Source organism: Ochotona curzoniae, unplaced genomic scaffold (genome assembly GCF_017591425.1).
Source record: "Ochotona curzoniae isolate NIBS_2020 unplaced genomic scaffold, NIBS_Ocur_1.0 scaffold_274, whole genome shotgun sequence".
Taxonomy (NCBI): domain Eukaryota; kingdom Metazoa; phylum Chordata; class Mammalia; order Lagomorpha; family Ochotonidae; genus Ochotona; species Ochotona curzoniae.
Genome location: NW_024467101.1, coordinates 3,789,438 through 3,812,052, shown reverse-complemented (window position 1 = coordinate 3,812,052; position 22,615 = coordinate 3,789,438). Strand labels below are relative to the sequence as shown.

Sequence of the window (22,615 nt, the reverse complement as noted above, 5' to 3'; positions counted from 1 at the left end):
GGGTGGCAGGGACCCAAGTGCCTGGGTTACTGGCTGCCTCTTGGGTATATGTGCAGGCAGCTGGATCTGGAGCAGAGGTGAGTTTCAATCCAGCCACTCCAACATAGTCCCAAACAGTGACTTAGCCACTGCACCAGAGCATGCATCCTAAATTTTATTTTATATACTAAGAAAGCCAAAATGTAAATGAACCCTAACATTCCCCCCTCAATTTTCTTAAATAGAAAAGGATATAAGTAATTATAAAGCTGTCATGCAGATAAAATGTTACCCCTTGGAAGACATGACAAAAAGAGATAGAGAAAGCCCGGCACTATGGCTCAATTGCTTAATTCTCCCCATGCAAGCACCAGGATGCCATATGGGCACTGATTCATGTCCTAGCTGCTCTATTTTCCATCCAGCTTCCTGTTTAAGGCCTGGGAAAGCAATGAAGTATGGCCCAAAGCCTTGAGACCCAACACTTGTTGGGAGATCCAGAAGAAGGTCCTGGCTTCAGATCAGCTAAGCACTGGCTGTTGTGGCCATTTGGGGAGTGAACCAGTGAATAGAAGACCTCTCTGGGGCCCGGTGCAGTGGCCTAGCAGCTAAAGTCCTCATCTTGAATGTGCCAGGATCCCATATAGACACTGGTTCTAATCCTGGCAGCCCTGCTTGCCATGCAGCTGATCTTTCTCTCTCACTTTACCTTTCAAGTGAATACACACACACACACACACACACACACACACACACACACACACACACACACACGATGGCCTGGGAAAGCAGTGGAGGACAGCCCAAAGCCTTGGGATTCTGTACCCACACGGGAGACCGAGGGGAGCTCCTGGCTTCGGATTGGCACTGGCCATTGTGGTCACTTGGGGAGTGAATCATTGGATGGAATATCTTCCTCTCTGTCTCTCATACTCTCAATATGTATCTGACTTTGTAATAAAAAACAAATAAATCTTTAAAAAAAGACTTCTTTGTCTCTCCTTCTCTCTGCAAATCTGACTTTCCAATAAAGAGAAATAAATATTTTAAAAAAGAGAGAGATACAGAGACAATGTGCTGCCTTGGAAGTCCACAATGATTCCAGATGTGCTTTTACTTTTTAAGATATAGTTATTTTTTCTGAAAGGCAGAGTTACAGAGAGGAAGAAACAGAGATGTAGGCAAAACTGGGCCAGTCTGAAGCTGGGAGTCAGGAGCTTCCTCAGGCCTCCCACATGGGTGCAGGGGCCCAAGCACTTGGGCCATGCTCTGCTGCTTTCCTAGACCACTAGCCGTGAGCTGGATGAGAAGTGGAGCTGCCAGGATGCGAACCAGCGCTCACATGGTTGTGGCCATGGCAGTCCCTGGCTGCTCCTGATGGACCACAAGGTTGTCGCAGCATAGCAGCTCAGGGATGGCGGGAGGAGGAGCAGCTGTGCATCCTGACAGGAGTCAGGGTTTGCTCCGTGATTGTTGGCGGGCAGGAGAGGGAACACACTTCCTCAGACCCAGTGCAGGTGTGGCAGGTGACAGCCAGGACCACATAGGAGTAGGTTAGAAGGGACAGGGCTGGGTACCCCACAACAGCCTGTGCTCCTGGGATACTCAGAAGAAACACACTTCCTGAGCAACCTGAAGATGACTTCTACCATACAGGCTTAAACACCCTGGGACTGACTGGTTGACTTTGCACTGGGGACTGAGCTGCTGCTTGGAATACCCGTATGCCACATCGGAGTCTCTAGTTCAAGGCCCGCATCTTCTTCCAGTACAGTTTCCTGCTCATGTGCCTGGAAGGCAACAGATGATGGCCCCAGTACTTTGGTACCCACCTGCCACCATGTGGGAGACCCTGGTGGCTGGTGGCATTCCTTGATCTTAACTATGGCAAGCATCTGGGGAGGAACAGCAGGTGAAAGATCTCTCCACATCTGCTCTCCTGTCTTCTCATTGCTTTCCCCCCATCTCCAAACTCGCTCTGGGGAAGTCTTCCCAGGTCACGTGTCTCAGCAGAGTTTCCCCAATTGTTCCTAGGTTGGAGACCGCTGTTATGAGGAGGGGATGTATGAGGCTGCCAAGCTGTTGTACAGCAGCATCTCTAATTTTGCACGCCTGGCTTCTACCTTGGTCCGCCTTGGTGAATATCAGGCAGCAGTGGACAGCAGCCGCAAGGCCAACAGCACTGGAACATGGAAAGAGGTAAGATGTGGGAAGTCCCCAGAGGAACGTGGGCCAGCAGTCACTCTGCTTGTGCTTCCTGCTATGTCCAGAAGGGCAGAGTCTGCTCACTGGCCCCTTGTCCAGGCAAGGCTGTAAAGCCTCTGGATGGCTTAGAGGACCTCATCAGCTGGCCTCACAGTGGGAAGCAAAGGCCCACTCAGCTCCCAGGGGTCTTAATAGTAGGGGATTGTCAGTGTGAGGTGTTGCAATGTTTGTAAAAATTCTGTCCATCTCATTACTAGCGTCCTGAGTGTTAGCTGGCATTGTTAGTCTTTTACAACAGGTGAATAGGGCAAGTCACCTTGAGGTTCTCTAGTAGTATCAGAGACATCTGTAAGTAGAAAATGCTTTGTGAGCAATGGAGAGCTTCAGCGAGTCTGACACATTCAGATGTCCAGCATGAAGGCACAGTCAAGGAGTGTGTTTGCCATGGCCCTGCCCTGTTGCTCAGGCTGAGTGAACTGACAGGCTGTCTGCAGGGCAAGCACATGGTGTCCAGGAGCACTGGCAGGGCATTGCTGTATTTACCACTACATGAACTGGTGGAAAAGAGCCTGCATGCAGCTCTACTCCATGCCACTTGCTGTCCCCTGCCTCAGGCCAGTCACTGTTTTTGCTCACCTGCACATTCCCAGCTTTGTAAGAGCATAAGTTGTGTGTGGACAACTGGGAAGCAGGGAAACTTCCCAGAAAGCCAGCCATGGCTCAGGGTTGGCCTGGTTTGTCCCCATAGGACGTGCCACTCCCAGGGCCCTTGCTGCCAAGTACACAATGGTGGCGTGCACCCAGTAGGAGTTGAGTTGAGTGGGACTGAAATGACCTCCTTGGGGGGAATGTGCTCAGAGGAAGCTGCCCCAGTGATAGTCACTGTGTGGCATTGATGGACGCTCCGACACCCCAGCTGCTCTTGTCACTAAACAAACCTGCACTCCCAGCATGAGTGATAATGCGTGGACCTGCCAGTGACATGTCATCAGTTTTCCCCAGTTTTTGCTCATCTCCCATCAGAAAGGCTGGTGGTAGGAAGGAGAGTTTGGCAATCCATGGTGTGGTGTATTTAATGATCCACATTTTCTGTTAGTTTCTTGGAGCCCTTCATGCTTAGGTGGGATCTAATTTGAGAGTCCACAGTGCTGGTGTTTTTCCGTGTCAACCAGCTGCCTGGTACTGTGTGGTACTGCCTCACGCCGACCCTCCTTTCCCCAGGTGTGCTTCGCCTGTGTAGATGGCCAGGAGTTCCGCCTGGCACAGCTGTGTGGCCTGCACATCGTCATCCATGCAGATGAGCTGGAGGACCTGATTCGCTGTTACCAGGTGACGACTGCTTGGCTGGGCTACCCTCTGCTAGGGCAGCATGTGTTCTCCCCACGGAGGCACAGGCAGTCATGCTGCCCAGCACATGGAGGTCACAGGTGGCACCTGCGGGGAAGCACATGCATAGCACTGTCTCTGGGTTCTGAAAAGTCCTCGTTCTTCCCTGGCATCCTTGGGCTCTCAGAAGCCCCTCAGTGCAGAGCTTGCCAGGAACACCAGGCCAGTGGTAACAGAGCCTCATCCCAACTCTAGTTCCCCAACATGTGCAGCTCACGGGGTCTGGCCATCAGATGTCCTGGGTGCAGAGTGGGGCACATGTGCGAGAGGGAGCCCTGGTAGTCGTGAGGTTCACATGGCAGTTCGGCTCTATGAGCTCCAGAGGAACCCTGGTGAGTGTTAGATCTGAATCACACTGGCATGATCTGGCCGCCTAGGATTCGGTATTGCTCAGCTGGGTTGCTGTTGCCATGAGTTCAAATCCCAGTCCCCCTCACTCAATGAAAAGCAGCCAGGAGGGGACCCTGACTGGCAGAGGGAAATGCTTGGACGGAAACTGTAAAGCAAACAGACAGCTGCAGCATAGCCCTGAGTAACTAATGCTTCTGTGAGTGTCTCTGCACCTGCCGGGTCCCTGGCGTTAACTAGGGACATTGTAGATTGCATTCAGTGAGATGGACAGAGAGTAGCAGACCTGACTACTAATGACACTGGGCTTCTGAGGTAGTACGTTCTAGAGGAAGTGAGGTCCTGGGAGGGCCTGAACTCAAAAGGATCAGTTGGCTATACTCATGGAGAGAGGAACATTGGAGCAAAGACCTGAAGAAGTGAAACATTTGGCCCTGGGGACACTGAGGCAAGGGTCAGTGCCTGCAGGTTATCTGAGGCAAGGAGCAGAGAGGGGAGGGAAGGTGGACGGCATCTAGCTATTTGGAAGAGTTGTGAAGAATTCAGCCTGTGCCGAGAGTGGAACCTTGCTGTGGAGCTACTTGTGAAGGGGCTCTCCGGCCCCTGTGCTGAGAGCAGGCAGCCCCAGTCAGGGTCAGGACCGGGGCTGGGCACACGCCTGGAGACTGGCAGTGGATGAGGCAGTGGGTGGGGATGATAGAGCAGCAGGGCCTGGACTTGTCTGGGGTGCGTTTGCATGTGCAACTGACTTGACAGGCTCACGGAGATAACTGTGAAACAGTGACCATCGCAGCGTGGAGAGAGGACCATAGATGGCACCTGCTGGGAGGGAAGCCAGCGGTGAGCGAGCTGAGCTGGAGCTGTTGATCGGCTCTTCTGGAGCGTGTCAGGCAGCTGCAGCAGAGTTTCATGTTCCAGGAAGGAGCCTTGTTGGGGAGAGTGAAGTGGGATTTGCTGAGAGGTGATGTCTAAAGACTCAGGATTATAAGAGGTGCTCTGGGGTGAGTGCTGGTAAAGGACTGCCAGAAGCCTCCTGCCCAAGTAGGGTGAGAAGAGGAGAAGCAGGGAATTGAAGGTCTGTATTGTAGGTGATGTGTCTCACAGCTGCTGGGCTGGTGGAAGATCGCTGGTGACCAGGAGTCCTGGTGGCATCCCTAGCCTGGCCAGGTGGCCTGGAGGGCACAGAGCAGTTCACCTGAGGGAAACTGCTGGTAGCAGACACAAGACTAGGAAAGGAAATGAAAGGCCAAGAGAGTGAGACATGTGCCCAAAGCCAGCTGGGGAAGGTGGAAGCCATGTGGGATGGAGGGAAGCTGCTGGTACAGGGGCTGAGCAGGCCAGCGGGCATCAGGAGTGAGCTAGGCAGCAGGGACGCCCTGAGAGGGGCCCAGCGTGTCTGTGTGATTAGAAGTGAGAGGTCCTCTGTAGTCAGTGGCCACTGACACATGGGGGGACAGTCGGCAGGGCCAGGGCTTTGTGTGGAGAATATGGCAGAGGAGACCTGGGCCTGAGTGCAACAGGCTGTCTGTCACACAGGGACCAGAGGGTGCTGTCCTGACAGGAGTTGAGGGCTTATTGGAGCCAGGGTCCCAGAAGGCATGAGCTACAGGGACAGAAAGCAGAACAAGTCACCCTTGCCCTGTTGCCCTGTTGCCCATTGAATTTGCTCCACACTTCTCACAAGACACTTGACACAAGAGTGTCAAATTTCCCAACCAGTTGCCGAGCAGGAGGGTGTGGATACAGCAGGGGCCTCCCCAGGATCCTCTCATTGGGAAGGGTAGCTGCAGCCAGTGACTGAGACGCTGATGCTGGGCCCCACATATGCCTGTTGGTCTGCCAGGATCGCGGCTACTTTGAGGAGCTCATCTTCCTGCTGGAGGCAGCTCTGGGCCTGGAGCGGGCCCACATGGGCATGTTCACAGAGCTGGCCATCCTCTACTCCAAATTCAAGCCGCAGAAGATGCCAGAGCACCTGGAGCTCTTCTGGTCGCGTGTCAACATGCCAAAGGTATCCCACACCTCTTCCCAGATCCCAGCTGCTGAGGGGGACCCTGGCTCAGTCAGCCTGAGCTCGCCTGTGACCTCCCCACAGGTGCTGAGGGCTGCAGAGCAGGCACACCTGTGGGCAGAGCTGGTGTTCCTATATGACAAGTACGAAGAGTATGACAACGCCGTCCTCACTGTGATCAGCCATCCCACCGAGGCCTGGAAAGAAGGTCAGTTCAAGGACATCATTGCCAAGGTAAGCGGGGACATGGAGCAGCCACTTCTACCTGCATCTGCTGGGCCTTGTTTGGGTGTTCAAGTGGAGCAGGGCTGCAATGAAACCAGCATGTGCTCTTTGCGCTCTGTGCACGTTGGTCTTCTGGGAGTGTTGCCATACCCTGGGCAGGGGGCTGTGATTCCTTCTACTTGAAGGGAGTGGACACAGAGGGAGGCAGGCTCAGTTGAAGACAGGGTCAAGTGCTAGGCCACACGCTAGGGCCCCTCTGTCAGCCACTCAAGCTGTTGGCTTGTCCAGGCTTGACCAAAGCATCAGGTGAAGATTGGTTGGTTTGTACTTCTAGTCTCCAAGTGGGGCTGATCTGTGGACTCATCAACTCTGCACCTGAATTGGGAAGAAAGGAAATGAGATTCTCTTGAAACTGACAGCCAGTCCTTTGTATTGCATGTTTAGATTTTTTTTTTTTTTTAAGTATTAGAAAGAGAAAGAGAGCTCTTATATCCATCAGTCTACCCCCCCCTCCCCCAACACACACACAATGCCCACAATAGCTAGTAGGCCAGCCAGGAGCCCAAAACTCAATCCTAGTTCTCTGGTAGGATGACAAGGACAGTCACGTGGGCTGTTGCCTGCCCTCTTGCAGTGTCTAGTATCAGGACTCAGAGCCAGGAACTGCACCAGGTACAGGTGGCAGCCTCACCACTAGGCCTTGTGTCCCAGGTCTTCCTTAGTGTACTGGAGGAGCTGCCTTGCATTAAGCTCCTCCCCTCTGCTGTGTGCCCAGGAAAGGAAGTATCTGAGTATGATTTGGTTCCACCCCCTGGATCTGGGGCTGGGAATGGCAGTCCAGCAGCCTCTCCCAGCTGGGGGCTGTTGCAGCTCTTGTGCCAGCCCTTTCCCCCCACACACATACACACACTGAGGTTGGCATGGGTGGCAAGTGGGCTCAGAATGAGGCCTTCCACCTCTAACCTTCCAGGGAACTGTTAGGAGTGGTCCTCTAAGTTCCACAGCTGTTCCAGAACTTCCCAGGGGAGGATGGCCATGTCTCCCAGCAGGCATGAAGCCAGTGGCCTCCCACGGGTGTGTTGCCCAGCGCAAGGACAGTGGGATGCTGCTGGAGTGTGGGTAGGCTGGGTAGATAGGCCCAGCTGTGTGCTGTTTGTATCTCTTCCTCATACGAAGTGCATTTGAAGACTGACACTCCTCCATGGTGGATATGCCAGTGCTCTCTGTTCCAGTGACAGGGACACGGGAGATCTGCTGGGCAAGAGCACAGCATCTCTCATCTGTTGCTGGCAGAGCTGACAGCCAGGTCCTGCTTGGCTGCACACGTGGTGATTCTGCCTGCTCTGCCACACAGGGCAGAGGTACCAAACCCACATCGTGGCAGGAGGACAGTAGAGCAGTCAGAGTGGAGACGGTCCGTCTGTGTTCTGTGCATGTGCGTGGGCTGCTTTGGAATCTGCCTGTCACCAGGCTGGGCCTTGCTGACACAGATAGGGCTGGCGTGTCACTTCACTCATTCCCTATGTGTCACTGCTGTGCTCCTCGGGGCTTGTCACTTCAGTCTTTCACCGTCTGTCACTGTGACCCTGGTGTCCCTGCTGTTTCCCTGGGTGATCCCATCAAAAAGACGCACAGTGACTCCTCCTCACTGAGCAGTGGCAGAAGCCCGGGTATGCTGGAGCGGCTTCTCACAGTGACTGTGAGGATGTCCTCAGGAGCCACCACCTACCTCGGAATGCAGCAGCAGGTCATCCACAGATGCTGCCCAGCTCCCAGGCCCTGGGGCCCAGCAGGGCATGCACACAACGCACTCCCTCGGGCTCACCGCATGCCCAAGTGGGCTTGGCCACTGACTTTACCCTGTGCTATCTCCCCAGGGGCTCCAGAGGACAACACTGCCCCATAGAGCACTGGACACTCCAAACAGCCCCTGAGACCCGCTGCGTCCTCAGGTGACAGAGGGCACGATGCTCCACAGGCCTTGGCACCGAGCTGCCACACAGACTTGTTTGTAGGGGCTGAGCACATCCATTGTCCCAGAAGAGAACCAGGGCTCCTGGTCCCCACTGCCATGAGCACCATGGAAGCTCTGTTGGCACATATTACCCAGCACAAGAACCTTTGTGCCTGGCCTCTGCTCTTGCCCTAGCAGCTCTGGGCATCTTGTGGTGCACAAGTGAGGCCAGTGGGGCTTCGAGGAGGTAACTCACCCCAGGAGAACTTCAGCCCTGCCCACACTCCTCCCCCGTGTGACATTCTGAGCACCCCTCTGTGTGTTTGCTGTCTGAGTAAAATTCTCCTGTTCCACCTCGGGGCCAGCCGAGGGTAACAGGTTTCAGTGCTGTGATGCAGGCCTGTCCTTGGCAAACAGTGGGCAGAGCTGGGTCCAGCTGGGACATGGGGGAGGCTTTATGATAGGCCAGGTCACTGCCTGGCTGAGTGTCCTCAGGCAGGTCCTAGGCACCTCAGACTGGTGAGCTGAGTGCTGGAGCCCAGGAGGAAAAGAGCTGAGGAGGAGGAGGAAGAGCAACTAGTTACTCAATGCTCGAGGGCCTGGGGCTGCTCTCCCTCCACCTGCTGTCTTATGTGACTGCATTCCTGGAGGCGCCCATGGTGCCCACCCCTTCCCCAAGCCTGGCGAGAGCACATCACTGGACTGGACACTGTCCTCACATTGTCCTTGGCTTGTGCCCACCCATGGCAGGAGTTGCCTGCTCCCCTCATGGCAGAGCTGTGTGAAGGCTCCAGAACATGAGTGCCACAGTCGGCAACCTGCCAGATAACATTGCTCAGCAGGAAAGTGATGAGGGGCCAGGAGGGCACCTCCCAGGGACAGCAGCCTGAATAATGCTGGCATGTGACAGACACCTTCCTGTCAGAACAGGGTTTGCCCAGCGTGGCCTAGCACCTATCTAGGGCACCAGGCTCCTCTGGGGTCACAATGCCCTGAGGATGTCTCAGATATCCCTAGCAGCTTGAGCACAGAGGGCTGGGGTATAAAATGGGATGCATCTGGTATACACTGGCAGGACCACCTCTCAGATTCATTCAGCCGATTGACTGCACAGTGACCATGTGTCAAGACTTGGGGACAGATGCTGGGGTGAGACAGGACACAAAATTCTGCCTTTCTGAGCAATGCATGGTGTGTGAGGTGCCTGAGCCCAGCAGAAAACCTGCAGGCTCACAGGGCCTTTCATCTCATGGGGCTAGTCCAGCAGCCTTCATGAACCAGGTATCTCTGAGCTGGAGGGCAATGAAGTGGAGCCAGGGTGCCTGAAGATGGGCAGGCGCCAAGCTTGAGCTCTCCCCATGCAGGTCGCCAACGTGGAGCTGTACTACAAAGCCCTGCAGTTCTATCTGGATTACAAGCCCCTGCTCATCAATGACCTGCTGCTGGTGCTGTCACCCCGGATGGACCACACGCGCACCGTGGGCTTCTTCTCCAAGGTGAGACCCCGTGACACAAAGGCCTGGCCAGTCTAGGGGGTAGTTGATCCAGCACTGCACCCACGGTGTCCCCAGATGACATTGGTGTCAGGTGGCTGGCCTCAAAGTTCTCTCATGGCCCTGTGATCCTCTGTGTCCAAGGATGCCCTGCAGCTCCTGAGGCAGGCCCATGCCCTCCTGCCCCTCTGTCAGTGTGTCCCAGGCACTTCCACATGCATCCAACACTCTTGGCTGAATGTCCTGTGTCCACCTGTCAGGTGGGCCATTTGCCCCTGGTGAAGCCATATCTGCAGTCGGTCCAGAGCCACAACAACAAGAGTGTGAACGAAGCGCTCAACCACCTGCTGACAGAAGAGGAGGACTACCAGGTAGCTAGGCCGTGGAGGCAGTGGCAGCAGCGGATGCCAAGCTGGGGTTCACAGTATCTCCTCCCTCATGGAAAGCCTGTCTTCCCAGGGCCTGCGGGCGTCCATAGATGCCTATGACAACTTTGACAACATCGGCCTGGCTCAGCGGCTGGAGAAGCACCAGCTGATTGAGTTCCGGCGCATCGCAGCCTATCTGTATAAGGGCAGCAACCGCTGGGTCCAGAGCGTCGAGCTCTGCAAGAAGGACCATCTGTACAAGGTCGGTGCCCTGGTCCCGGAGTGGAGGTGGTAGTGGTGTGTGTGTCCCTCCCTTTTCTCGCTGAGGTCTAGCTCTGAGCCCCACCCAGGGATCCTGGAGGAGAGACTGAATGTAAGAACATGGAGTGAAAGTTCAGTTGAGAGCCCCTTAAAAAGTGTATAATTTGGAAGATCTTTGTGGAGTCCTGCAGAGTGGGTTATCCTCCATCAGCGATTTGTGACTTCTCTGCCCAGACAGGGCTCCCTTCTTGCCACCTGCTTTGTTTCCTATCAAAATTTTAGAAATGAAAACCTAAATTTACATCAAATTCAAAACATTTCCAGCAGTGACAGGTAGCCTAGCACTACTGTCAGATGTGGATCTGAGCACTTGAGGGTCAAGCTGGACTGCCTGGCAAGTTGCCAGACTCATCATTTGCATGTCCTGCTCCTGTCCCAGTGGGACAAGAATTGCATAAGAGGCCATTGAAGCTGGTGTGATGTGCTGTGAGAGGCCATGGTGTGCTGTGTGAGCCATGAAGTGCTGTGAGAGGCTATTGAGCACCGTGAGAGGTCATGGTGTGCTGGGTGAAGCCATGGTGTGCTGTGTGTACTCTGTGAGGCTGTGGTGTGCTGTGCATGCTAGGAGAGACCACGGTGTACTGTGTGAGGACATGGTGTGCTGTGTGAACTGTGTGACTCATCTGTGCCCGAGGGTTCTATGTCTCAGGAGATCCTGGAAGCCCCAGCAAGTGGTAAGTTGCTCTGGGTTCTCACTCTTTGAGTTGCCTTTGGCATTCTGAGTGTGTTTCCAGGACTTGTGGATAGAGACTCATTCCTGTGGCCCCTGGGCTGCAGTTGCAAACCCTCTGAGTCATTAATCCCTGCTGTGTCCCCTCCCTGTTGTCTCCTGGAGAATGGATTGTTGATGGCATTCTGGCCTGTAGTGACAGTGCTCAGGGTTCCTTGGGGTAGAGTGGAAATGCTGCCCAAGCTCGGAGGTGGCTGGGCATTGGCTCCTACGGGAGGCAGCAGCCCTCAGACACTGCCTGGAAGGCTGGTTGCATCTTCCCTGCCTGTCCTGTCACTCGGGCAATGACAAGGTTCTGCCAGGGAGTGGCCTCTTTCAGCCACAGAGGACAGAGCCAAGGGTGGAAGTGGCTCAGCAACTCTGCTAGGCCAGAGGTCCCCATTCTGCTGCAGTTTTGGACCCCTGGTACCGTTGGCTATCACTAGCCGGAGGCATGCTCAGTGGGGGTGGGGGTGGGTGTCACTCAAGAGATCCCCTGTGCCGTGGTCCCTACATACCCCAGAGCAGAGCTGCCTGAGAGTCACCCTGGGAGAGAGCAGCCCCCATGCAGCATGAACAGGTGTTGTTAGGATGTGAGCTTAGAGAGAGCCAAGAGCATCAGTGCAGGGTCAGCCTGCCACCAAGTGTACAGGGCACAAGGCAGGGGACCTTGAGGGCGTGAGCAGGCAGGGTCAGGTGGGGCCAGCATGGAGGCACAGGCTATGCTCTGAGAGGAGGAGGATCAGGGCTGTCAGAGTGGCAGGGGTGGGTTTGCTGGTAAGAGGAGCACAGGGAGGCAAACACTGAGGGCCAGCTCAGGGGAGCCTGCAGCTAGACCTGTATCCTAAGCACAGACCTGGAACCTCCAGAGGTACCCACCTTTAGCTAGGCTGACTAGAAGCTGGCCAAGGGTAGGCCATCTACATGAAGGACTGAGGTGGGGGGCACACCTATACCTGTAGACCCCCTGAACCTGTGCTGACTCAAGCCAAAAAGGCAGAACCCCAGAGGCTCTTGTAGGAACTGAATGAGGACCTGGCCAAGCAGGTGGAGGATGCTCTGAGGAGAATGCTTACCTGGGACTCCAGGATTTGGTGCACAGGACATGTTTAGAGACTCAGGCTTGTGCTGGTGCTGTGCAGGGTGATCAGCGAGAACATCTCCCCTCTGGCACCCTCCCCACAACAGGTATGCCTGGAGAGCACAGAGCGTGGTCACTGGGGCTGCCTCTGAGGGTCCCCGCTGTGAAAGGGGACAGTAACATGCAGCCAGAGGGCCATGCTGAGGTCAGGTGACATGGTCTGGGGGATGAGGGCAGGAGCCAGCATTGTTTCTCTGTGTACAGAGGCTCTGGGCCTCTGCCTGAATGTGTGCCTCGGTCACAGGATGCCATCCAGTACGCTGCCGAGTCACGTGACACTGAGCTGGCCACGAAGCTGCTACAGTGGTTCCTGGAGGAGGGCAAGCGGGAATGCTTCGCAGCCTCCCTCTTCACCTGCTATGACCTGCTGCACCCCGATGTGGTGCTTGAGCTGGCCTGGAGGCACAACTTCATGGACTTGGCCATGCCCTACTTCATCCAGGTGGTGAGGGAGTACGTGAGCAAGGTAAGTGCAGATCCCTGGTGAGCCTGTGGGAGGCCTGCCCTTGCCTGCCTTGGGCTCCCTTTCGTGGGTTTCTGCTGGGCAGTCATGTCTTCTAGAGTCACCTGGAGTGCTAAGCAGAACTGAGCATTTCCCACCCCCAACAGGCCACTCTGTGTACAGTAGGTGCCACTCAACACATCAACTCCCAGGGCTGCCAGCACACAGCCCCCAGCCAGGCAGGGCAATCTCACCAGAAAGCTTCTAGCAGGAGAGGCAGGGGGTAGAAGCTGTTGGCACAGCTCTTGGAGGTAACCCCCTACTGCTGGGCACTCTGTCAGCATCTCATCCCTGTCTGCGTGCTTCCCCACACACCTTGTTGAGGTGGCAGTGTCAGTATGGCACAGAAGCCCATGGGCCCAGTGCGATGGCGCAGTGGTTAAGGTCCTCGCCTTGCACGCCCGGGATCCCATATGGGTGCCGTTCTAATCCCGGCGGCCCCGCTTCCCATCCAGCTCCCTGCCTGTGGCCCCGGAAAGCAGTCGAGGACAGCCCAAAGCTTTGGGAACCTGCACCCGCGTGGGAGACCCGGAAGAGGCTCCTGGCTTCGGACTGGCATAGCATCGGCCGTTGCGCTCACTTGGGGAGTGAATCATCTGATGGAAGATCTTCCTCTCTGTCTCTCCTCTTTGTATATCCACCTTTCCAATAAAAAATAAAATAAATCTTAAAAAAAAAAAAAAAAGAAGCCCGTGGTGTGGTACCTAGCTTTACTGTCCAAAGGTCTGCCTGGCCCATTCTGTTCCCAACACTGTGGAAAAGCATCTTGGGGCTGCACCTGCTTGTCCAGCCCCCATGCATGTTTTTCCACAATGCTGGGAACAGATTGGGTCAGGCAGACCTCTGGACAGTAAAGCTAGGTCCCACTGTCATTGTACAGAGGCTTTTTGCCACGTTGTAAAGGCAAGGGGGCCTCCCAGCTTAGTGTGGGGTACGAAAGGAATAAGTGGAGGAAGTCTGGCACACAGCCTTTGGGGAGCTGCTGCACTTGTGTGGCAACAGCCATCCCAGAAGCTGTCTTACGAGTAGTCCCCCAGCTGCAGGGCTGTGGCCCAGTCCCATCAACATAGCATGTCTGGGTGCAAGGCTCTGAGTGAGGGGAGGTGGCATCTCTGGCTGTGTGGCCTGGGGCCACGGATTGGTTGAATTGCCAAGGGTCCCTGGTTCCTCAGCCCATTGGACAGCAGCTCCCCGTGGGAGGCGTCTGGAAACCATTTGCCCTTTGGTAAGCTGCTCTTCCATCCACAGGGGCCTTGACCTGAGAATGTTCCCAAACAAGGGGAATGATTGGAAGATCTTCCTGCAGTAGCAGCCCAGGGGTTAGTGCAGGAGGACCTGGGGCCCACTTGGACCTCAGCTATGGGATGCAGAGGACCCTTTAGCACTGGGAAGCACTGCCCTCCTTGTTGTGGATGATGGCCGTCGTCCTGGCAGCCACTGTCACTGGTCAGTACTGTGACCACACAGCCTCCACTAGTACCCTAGGCTCTGCAACCTCCCGCTGACATTTCTGCCAGGGCCAGACAAGCTGCCAGCCACAGCAGGAAGAGTCTTCAGCCCTATGGGCTGGTTCTCTGCTTCAGCTTCTCTAACAGATGCACTGAGAGGATAAGGGGTCCACACGAGACAGCCCTGACTCCCTCTCCTTGGACAGCGGGGACCAGGGAAGCTGCAGACTGTACCTGAGAGAAGGTACAGTCTGACGCTCCGTGGAGGAAGGGTGCAGGCCTGGCTAAGACCTGCTTGTGCCGGCAGGAGGCCCACAGTGCCCACAGTGTCCTTCCTGCTCCTTTCTCAGCCCTGAGCACAGCCAGTAGGGATTAGCACCATTCTAACTACCTGGTGCTTGTTTGGGAGAAACCCACCCCAGCACCACGCTGTCTGCTGCCTAATCAGTGGACAGTGCTCAGAGGCAGCCTTGTCCAGTGTCAGCATGTGGTGGCAGTGGTGACTGTCCAGAGGCAGCTCCCAGGAGCCCACTGCTGCCTCACTGGGAAAACAGGGCTGGGGCAGCAGCCACCCCACTCACATGTGCCCAGCACTTCCTCTCCTAGAGCCCTGTGACTTGGTGCCATCAGGTGGACACTCATGAGCCTCTTTTGCAGATGGACAGATTGGATGCCCGGGTCAGTCTGTGCAAGCAAGAAGAATACATGGTGGAGCCCGCCCCACTCGTCTTGGGCAGGGGCGGGGCAGGGGAAGAGGCTGCTGGCTGCCAGGCATTGGAAGGTCAGTGTGTCCAGGAACACGGTGCGGCTCTGTCTTGCCTGCTTGCAGGTGGGGGTGCTGCCCCAGTGGGTGCCGCTGTGTGCGCCCTTGCTTCCTGTCCAGGCGGAGAGCTTGGCTGGCTGGCTGGCTGGCTGGCTGCCGGGGGTGGTGAGCACTGCCGGCCCCACTTCCACTTCCTGCCAGGGCGTCCTTCCCAGGCCTGACCACCATTAACGTCCATCTGGTTTTTTTAGATTTTGATGGGCATGAATGAAACCCTGCTGATTGAGCTATAAGTAAGTGTCCCGTCTGAGGACTAGCTTGCCTCTAGCCCCGCTGGTGGTGGCTGGTCCCACAGCCGCTCCCTGGCCTCCAGGCACCTGCTCTCCCCACGCCCCACACCCCACGCTGCAGCCCCTGGGCGCTCAGGGCCTTCACGTGGCCCTGGCTCCTCAGCCCCGGGGGCAGCTCCACTCACTGGGCTTTCCTCTGCAGGCCAGCCGCTGCTGCTGACCACAGGCCCTGGCCCTGCCAGCTTCTCCCGTGGATTCGCGACCTTCGCCTTCTTTCAGCCTCCCACATTTGACTAGCGTGCAGTGGGGTGCTCTGTGGTGACACAAGTTTTCCACATCATCACCCTCTTCCCGGAGCCTGTCCCTCAGAAGCACAGAGGATCCCGCTGGGCGGCGGGGACATTCGACACATTATTTATTTCTGTTGAAGCTCAGTGACGGCAGCCTCGGAGCCATCCTGGTGTATGGGGAGCCTGGGGTAGACTCCAGACTGCCCAGCGCTGCCAGCCGAGAGCTGGACCCACTCCCAGGAAGGCCCGCGGAGCCCACTGAGGCCACTTTGCACCACATATGGACACGGGTGGAGGTCTCCGCCCTCCCTGCGTGGCTCGGGGCCTCCCGCCCATGGCAAATATTAAAGTCACTTTATCAAGACAAAACTGCAGTGCTTGGTGTGGGTGAGCGGGACCAGGTTCGGGATGGGTGTGGGGGCTGCCGAGGAGAAAGCAGAGCGTTGCACGCCTGCTGGGCTTTCAGGTCCCAGCTCGCTGCCTGCAGCTACGAGCCCGAGACGGCCAGGGCGGTAACCCCAGACTGCACGCCCGCGGCGGCCGGGCCCACGTGTCGGGGCTGCGGCGCCCGCTCCCTGCAGGCCCCGGCGCGCCGTGGGCGCTGCACCCTGACCTACAGCTCCCGCGGGCGCCGCTCCGCCCCCGGCCCGCCCCCCGGCCCGCCCCCGAGCTCCGGGCCGGAGAGGTGCAGCCTATTGGCTGCGCGGCGCGCCCCGCCCGGACGCCTGCCTCGCCGCGCCCCGCCCCGGCCTCAGTTTCCCAACCGGGGCGGGGGCGGGGCGGGGCCCGGCTCGGACCACGCTGGGCGGAGCCCGGGGGCTGACGCGGCCGCCCCGCCCTCAGGACTATAACCGGCCGCCGCACCGCGGACCGGGCGCCCCTTGTCAGAAGCTCGGACCCGAGGCCGGTCCCGGGCGCCCCGCCTCCCGCCCGCCATGGCCGCGCCACCTCGCGCTCTGGCGGCCGCCGCGCCCGCGCCCGGGAAGGCCAAACTGACGCACCCGGGAAAAGCTATCCTGGCAGGTGGGCCGCTCCGGACCGCGGACCCCCGCCCCGCCCGCTTCCGGGTGGGCCCGGGACGGCGAGGCCCCGCCCCACTTCCGGGTCGGCCCGGCGGCAGGGGGCCGGGGGCGCGGCCGGGGTCCCCCACCCGCCGCCTCGCCGGGACCCCGGGGCGAGGGCGCGGGCGGGCGGCGGCGCTGGACGGAGTCCGTGGCGGGGGAGGGGCGAGAGCCGGCCTGGTGGGGCCCGCGGGGCGAGGGTCTGAGGCGGCGGGTGCCCCGTCCCGGCAGGCGGCCTGGCGGGCGGCATCGAGATCTGCATCACGTTCCCCACCGAGTACGTGAAGACGCAGCTGCAGCTGGACGAGCGCGCGCACCCGCCGCGGTACCGGGGCATCGGTGAGGAAGAGGCGGCCAGGGGCGGGCCCGGGCACGCGTACCCCGGGGCGACGGGGTGCTGACCGGCTCTCCTGCTCCCGCAGGCGACTGCGTGCGGCAAACCGTCCGCAGCCATGGCGTCCTGGGCCTGTACCGCGGCCTCAGCTCCCTGCTCTATGGCTCCATCCCCAAGGCGGCCGTCAGGTGAGGCCGGGGTCCGGGGCGCCTGGCGCGGGCTGCAGCAGAAGCCCCTGTCTTACCCACTCCCCTCCCGCAAGGTTCGGCACCTTCGAGTTCCTCAGCAACCACATGCGGGACGCCCAGGGGCGGCTGGACAGCACGCGCGGGCTGCTGTGCGGCCTGGGTGCCGGCGTAGCCGAGGCCGTGGTGGTCGTGTGCCCCATGGAGACAGTCAAGGTATGTGTGGGGGCACCCGGCATGAAGGGGGTGCTGGGCTTCCTGAGGCCATGGCATAGATTCCGGGACAGGGGCCAACAGGTGACTGCTGGTGGACTTTATCCCAAACGTGATATCAAAGTATGGAGGAAGGTGGTATCAGCGTGTTTGAGTGCCCCAGAGAACAAAATGTGGGGGCTGGGGTACATGGACAGGGGCTTGGGTGCCCCTTGGCAAGCAGCTGGCAGTTGGGGCCTTTGCCTCTGTCTCTCAGGTCAAGTTCATCCACGACCAGACCTCCCCCAACCCCAAGTATAGAGGGTTCTTCCACGGAGTCCGGGAGATCGTGAGGGAGCAAGGTAGGCTGGGGGAGGCCCCTGCTTTTCTTGCCACCCCCTCGGTCCCCCTCCCTGGTGGTGACTGACTCCTGGCTGCCTCACTGGCCCCCAGGGCTGAAGGGGACATACCAGGGCCTCACGGCCACCGTGCTGAAGCAGGGTTCCAACCAGGCCATCCGCTTCTTCGTCATGACTTCCCTGCGCAACTGGTACCGAGGTATGCCTGCCTGGCCTCAGCACACCCCTCTTCCCAGCCCTGGCCCCCCCCAGAGCCCTTTCTCCTTCTCAGCACCCTCTGACCCCACACCCTGCCCTGTCCTGCCCACATCCAGGCGACAACCCCAACAAGCCCATGAACCCGCTCATCACTGGGGTCTTTGGGGCCATCGCGGGAGCTGCCAGTGTCTTTGGGAACACCCCACTGGATGTGATCAAGACCCGGATGCAGGTAGGGGCTGGGGCCAAGGGAGGAGGGGCCCTGCCCTGAGAGCAGGCCAGTAAGGACCTGGTTGGTGTCCTGCAGGGGCTGGAGGCACACAAGTACCGCAACACGTGGGACTGCGGCTTGCAGATCCTGAGGAAGGAGGGGCTCAAGGCGTGAGTGCCCCAGGAGGGTTGCCCCTGCTTGCCCTGATCCCCTCCCCACTCCCCTCCTGCCTCTTCTGGCATTAACCTTCTTCCTCCCTCCCTCCTCCCCCCCCGCATCCCCACAACCTCTGCAGGTTCTACAAGGGCACGGTCCCCCGCCTGGGCCGGGTGTGCCTGGACGTGGCCATCGTGTTCATCATCTACGACGAGGTGGTGAAGCTGCTCAACAAGGTGTGGAAGACGGACTAAGTCCGGGGAGGGGGGACCAAGCCGGGGTCTGGGGGCTGCCTGGGGCCTCTGGGCTGCCACACCCCCTCCTCGCGATTCCAGTGTATTTGTGCCAAAAGGGCTGCTGCCCGTTGTCCCTTGAGCTCTGTGGTCTGGTCTTGTCCGTTGTGGCTCCCATGCGTTCTGTAGTGCCACGTCTTCCCAGTATGTGCACGCATCCAGCATGGCCGTGGCTGGGTGTCCCCGTGGCCTGTGGCTCCGTGCCCACCCGTCCGCGTGCTGCTTACCCCTGAGCCTGTGCTTCTGTCTTATGTTCCATGTCATGTGTCCCTGTGTCCCGCTCTCCCGGGGTGCCCATATGGCCTGGGTCCTATAGCCATGGCCCGGTCCCAGTCCGGTGCCTTCCCACCCTGGGCAGTAGGGGCGCCTGCCCCGGTCTACCACAGCTGCCTCTGGGCCGCAGCCTGGCCTCACCGCATTCCAGGGGCCATGTGCCCCCTGCTTTTCCCGCCTTTGGCCTTAAGTGGCCCTCGGGCCCTCCCTCCGCCCGGGACAGGGTGGCACTGCCACTCTCAGGACCACCCTGCTAAGGCAGAATAAACCGGATCCTGTCACAGCTGCCTGCCCTTGCATCCGTCCCTGTACGGGCCCATGTGGGGGGGGGGCACCCATGGCCATACCTCCACTGGAGGGATGGGGGTGTGGACAGCAGGCAGGGGGGCATGGGCAAGCTTGTGTCCAGCCAGGGTCAAGCAGCCATGGCTGCAGAGTCAGCTCCTTCAGACGTCTGGCAGCAGGCCGAGAAGCATCTGGGCTGATACAGGCCTCGCTGTGGCCTGTGGGCAAGACCCTGCAGAGTCAGCTGGAAGGCTGTGTCCACAAGGTCCTGGGCAGCTGGGCAAACAGCATGAGTGAGTAAAGGAGAGAAAGGCCCAGGCGAAAGTACGCAGGACATCTCCTGCCCAGACACGCCTGCTTTTGCGCCTCAACAGGTGGCATGAATCTGCAACATGGGTCATTCATGGGACACAGGGTGCAGGGATCAGGACCTGCATCTTCCAAGGGGGTGGCCGCTGCTGCCTGGGGGGAGGAGCTGCTAGGATGGGGCCTCCCGTGCCCTGTGACCCCATGCTGCACCCCAGCCCCAAGCTCCACATAATTGGAGCTGGGGTCTGAGGACAGGTGTCAGCACTGGGCACCAGAGGTGGCTGTGTGCTCCCCCAGGAACCAGCCCGGCAACAAAGCTCCCCCCGAGAAGCCGTCCTTCCCCTTCTTCCTTCCTACCACACACGCCAGGGCTGGGGCCACACGCAAAGAGGTTCCATGTCTCCTTATTCCAGGCCACCATCCCTGAACAACGGAAGTTTTGCTGTGGGGGGTGGAAGCAACACAGTGCCACAGTGTAGGCCACCAAAGGGTGCAGGGCCACTGGGGTGGCCTGCAACCTGTTAGCCACCCTACAGGCTACAGCATCTGTGAGCTGTAAGAGTCACCTGTGGGACAGTGTGACCTCAGGCAAGCCACCTAATCTCTGCTAACTTACTGCTACCAAAAGCAGCCACACTGGGTTTCAGGGATGACATAACCTGTCGGGGGCTTAGAACATCAGGTAGCAGAGTAAGCCAGTGCAATGGCTCACAGGCTAATCTTCCACCTTCAAGTGCTGGGATCCCATATGGGCACCAGTTCCTGTCCCAGCTGCTCCACTTCCCAGCCAGCTCCCTGTTTGTGGCCTGGGAAAGCCATAGAGGATGGCCCAATGCCTTCGAACCCTACACCTGCAAAAGAGACTCAGAAGTGGCTCCTGGTTTTAGATTGGATTGGCTCAGCTCCAGCCATTGTGGCCACCTGAGGAGTGAGCCAGCGGATGGAAGATCTTTGTCTCTTGTCTCCCCTTCTCATAAATATGCTTTTCCAATTAAAAAGAGAAATCTTCAAATAAGTCAAGTAAATCTTTAAGAAAATATTTAAAGAGCAGTAAGGGAGAAAGAGAGAGCTTCCAGGCCCTGTTATACTTCAGTAAAAATGGACATAATAGGAAGGGCCGGGCCAGAGCCCAGGAACTCCATCCAGGTCTCCACTGTGGGTGCTAGGGCCCACACGCTTGGGTCATCTTCCACTGCCTTTCCCAGGAGCATTTGCAAGCAGCTGGGACCACAACCCACAGCTTAATCCACTGCCACACCCAGGGTCCGCACCTGACTCCTGTTTACAACGGGTCAAGGCTGCCTTGCACTGAGAATAAGGTGCAGTGCCTTGGGACTGCGGCCCGCTGGGTTGCACCCCTTTGCGGGGAGCGGTAGGGCCCCCCCCCCCCGGGGCCCAGGAGCTGAGTCTTGGTCATCTTGGGATCATCAAGCACAGTGGGGTGAAGAGGGGAAATGGTTCCACTCGCCTTGGCAGAGCCCACACTGCAGGCCGCTTCACAGTTCACCTGCAGAAGGGCACCTCCATGCACATTCCTGCGCCTACCAGCTTTAGCAACCCTGAGGGCAGGAGACAGCAGGCTGGGGCCACCAGACCTGTCCTGGGGCGGTGGGGTCCAGAAACAAGCTGGGCAGGTCTCTAAACCTATGTAGGGGCGCCACAGGCTCCACTGCCCCCACCCGGCCACTCCGCACCCCGAGCCTGTCCCTGCCACACTCAGGAGTGGCAGGCAGAGCTTAGGAGCTTAAAAAAAAAAGCCAGAGGTTCCTGCCAGCTTCTTCCGTTTAGCCAACAAAGCTATGGTTTCCGGTTGTGTCCTTGCCAGCACGCACGGCCCACATAACCTCAGAGGAGGACAGAACAGCAATGGGTTTCCTCGCTTCACTTTATTTCCACATTGTCACACAATCCCCGGCAGGGGTCTCAAGGGGATCTGAGGAACGGGGACGCAGGCGCAGCAGCGAGCCAGGGCCTGTGGCGACCAGCGCAGGTGGCCCCAGAGCTCCCCTGGGATGGGATGCTCGCCCCGACCCTCCTGCACGTGGCCCTTTGGGGCGCTGCGGGTCCCCTGGCCGCACCCAGCGCCGCCCACAGCATCGGCCAGTGACCCGGCCGGACCTGGCCGAGTCCCCTCGGACACAGAGCGGTCCGCGCCTTAAGTCCTCAAGGGACACAGCTTCTCACCCGCTCCGCGCTCGGCTTTCGCTCGTGAGGGGCACTCGAGGCTCCGCCCGAGGTTCCCCCGGTGCCCGCGTTGGGAGCCTCCCGGTCAGCGAGGGAGCAGGGTGAAGAAAGGGTTCCCTCCTCCCCTCCCCGGCCATGGAAGTCCGTGACTGCGAAACCTCTGGAAAACTGTCAGGGCTCCCATTTCTGAAACTGGGACCAGCCGGGAACCGCGGAGCTCTCGGGGAGGAGGTCCTGGGAGGCGGGGACGCTCGCGCCCTGAAGTCGGGGCGGCGCCGGGCGAGTGCGTCACGAGGACGCGCCGGACTGCGCACGCGCTCTGCGGGGCTTGGGAGCCGGCTCTCAGCGGTCTGTCAGTCAGGGCTTCCGCGGTGAGCTGACCGGCTTAGTCCTCCTCGTCGTCTGCGCCGCCATCTGCTCCTGGTTCTCGGCTTTCTCCTGCAGCGCCCTGTCCCCAGCCACCATGGCCCACTGTCCCGGGGTTCCCGGAGCAGTGGGCGCCAGGCTCCTCGTTGCTCGCCCCCTGCCCTGGGGTCCTGCTCACCGTGGCCAGCGGGGGTTTCTCCCCTTTGCCGAACGCCGTCCTCAGACCCAAGTTCCACCGGGGGCCCATTGTTCCTTCCCTTAGGGAGGCCTCAGGACTAAATCGGGGTGGTTATTTCTCTCTCTGTCGTGACTCCAGTCTCAGGCGTGGGAAAGGGGGCTGGCTGAGGTAGCCCAGGGGGTGTCGCGAGCTTCTCCAGTGCACATCCTAGCCGTCTGCGGGGCCCAGCCACCTGTGGACACCCGAGTGGCCGCCTGCTAACAGGCACGCCTGTAAAGGCAGCAGGAAGAGGAGGGGGCACAGAAGGCGACGAGGGTCGCAGCTGCACCGCTGGTGCCTCATCCATCCTGGCTCGGCCCGTCCAACTCCGGCACAAAGGACCTGTCTGGGACCCCGGGAGGTGGAGTCCCCTCCCAGGGACCCATGAAAGATGGCAGGACCGTGAGTGAGCAGGGCTTCCCAGGGGCGGGTCCCACGGCCACAGGGAATGACCAGGCCTCATTCCCTCAGCTGCGGGCAGGGCAGGGCAGGGCTGTGGCCCCCGAGGGTCTCCAGCGGGCCTGTGACCACCGCGCGTCCCCGGCGGCGAGCGGCCGAG

At 58.8% G+C, this 22,615-nt stretch overlaps 2 protein-coding genes across 2 annotated transcripts in view; both read left to right on the top strand.

Moving 5' to 3' along the window:
* The window catches only part of CLTCL1 (clathrin heavy chain like 1), a 68,416-nt gene extending 52,976 nt beyond the window's left edge, over nt 1-15,440 (top strand). The window contains exons 23-31 of the mRNA XM_041003570.1: nt 2,014-2,178; nt 3,406-3,513; nt 5,762-6,163; nt 9,473-9,604; nt 9,862-9,972; nt 10,061-10,231; nt 12,385-12,606; nt 14,748-14,871; nt 15,346-15,440. Of these exons, the coding sequence (XP_040859504.1) occupies nt 2,014-2,178; nt 3,406-3,513; nt 5,762-6,163; nt 9,473-9,604; nt 9,862-9,972; nt 10,061-10,231; nt 12,385-12,606; nt 14,748-14,871; nt 15,346-15,440 (1,530 nt within the window). The remainder of the gene's footprint in view (nt 1-2,013; nt 2,179-3,405; nt 3,514-5,761; nt 6,164-9,472; nt 9,605-9,861; nt 9,973-10,060; nt 10,232-12,384; nt 12,607-14,747; nt 14,872-15,345) is intronic.
* An 821-nt stretch (nt 15,441-16,261) lies between these two features.
* On the top strand, nt 16,262-18,976 carry SLC25A1 (solute carrier family 25 member 1). The gene is made up of 9 exons (XM_041003445.1): nt 16,262-16,456; nt 16,726-16,833; nt 16,917-17,016; nt 17,091-17,229; nt 17,483-17,567; nt 17,659-17,763; nt 17,879-17,994; nt 18,070-18,143; nt 18,269-18,976. Exons 1-9 carry the CDS (start codon nt 16,369-16,371, stop codon nt 18,381-18,383), a joined length of 930 nt encoding a protein of 309 aa, XP_040859379.1. The 5' UTR covers nt 16,262-16,368; the 3' UTR covers nt 18,384-18,976.
* Nucleotides 18,977-22,615: the final 3,639 nt, after the last annotated feature.

Bases quoted from the DNA above. Each gene is read 5' to 3' on its own strand.
- SLC25A1 (XM_041003445.1), top strand. From the start codon at position 16,369: ATGGCCGCGCCACCTCGCGCTCTGGCGGCCGCCGCGCCCGCGCCCGGG. The intron at 16,457-16,725 runs GTGGGCCGCTCC...CCGTCCCGGCAG, and splicing joins GGGAAAAGCTATCCTGGCAG to GCGGCCTGGCGGGCGGCATC. The intron at 17,230-17,482 runs GTATGTGTGGGG...TCTGTCTCTCAG, and splicing joins GCCCCATGGAGACAGTCAAG to GTCAAGTTCATCCACGACCA.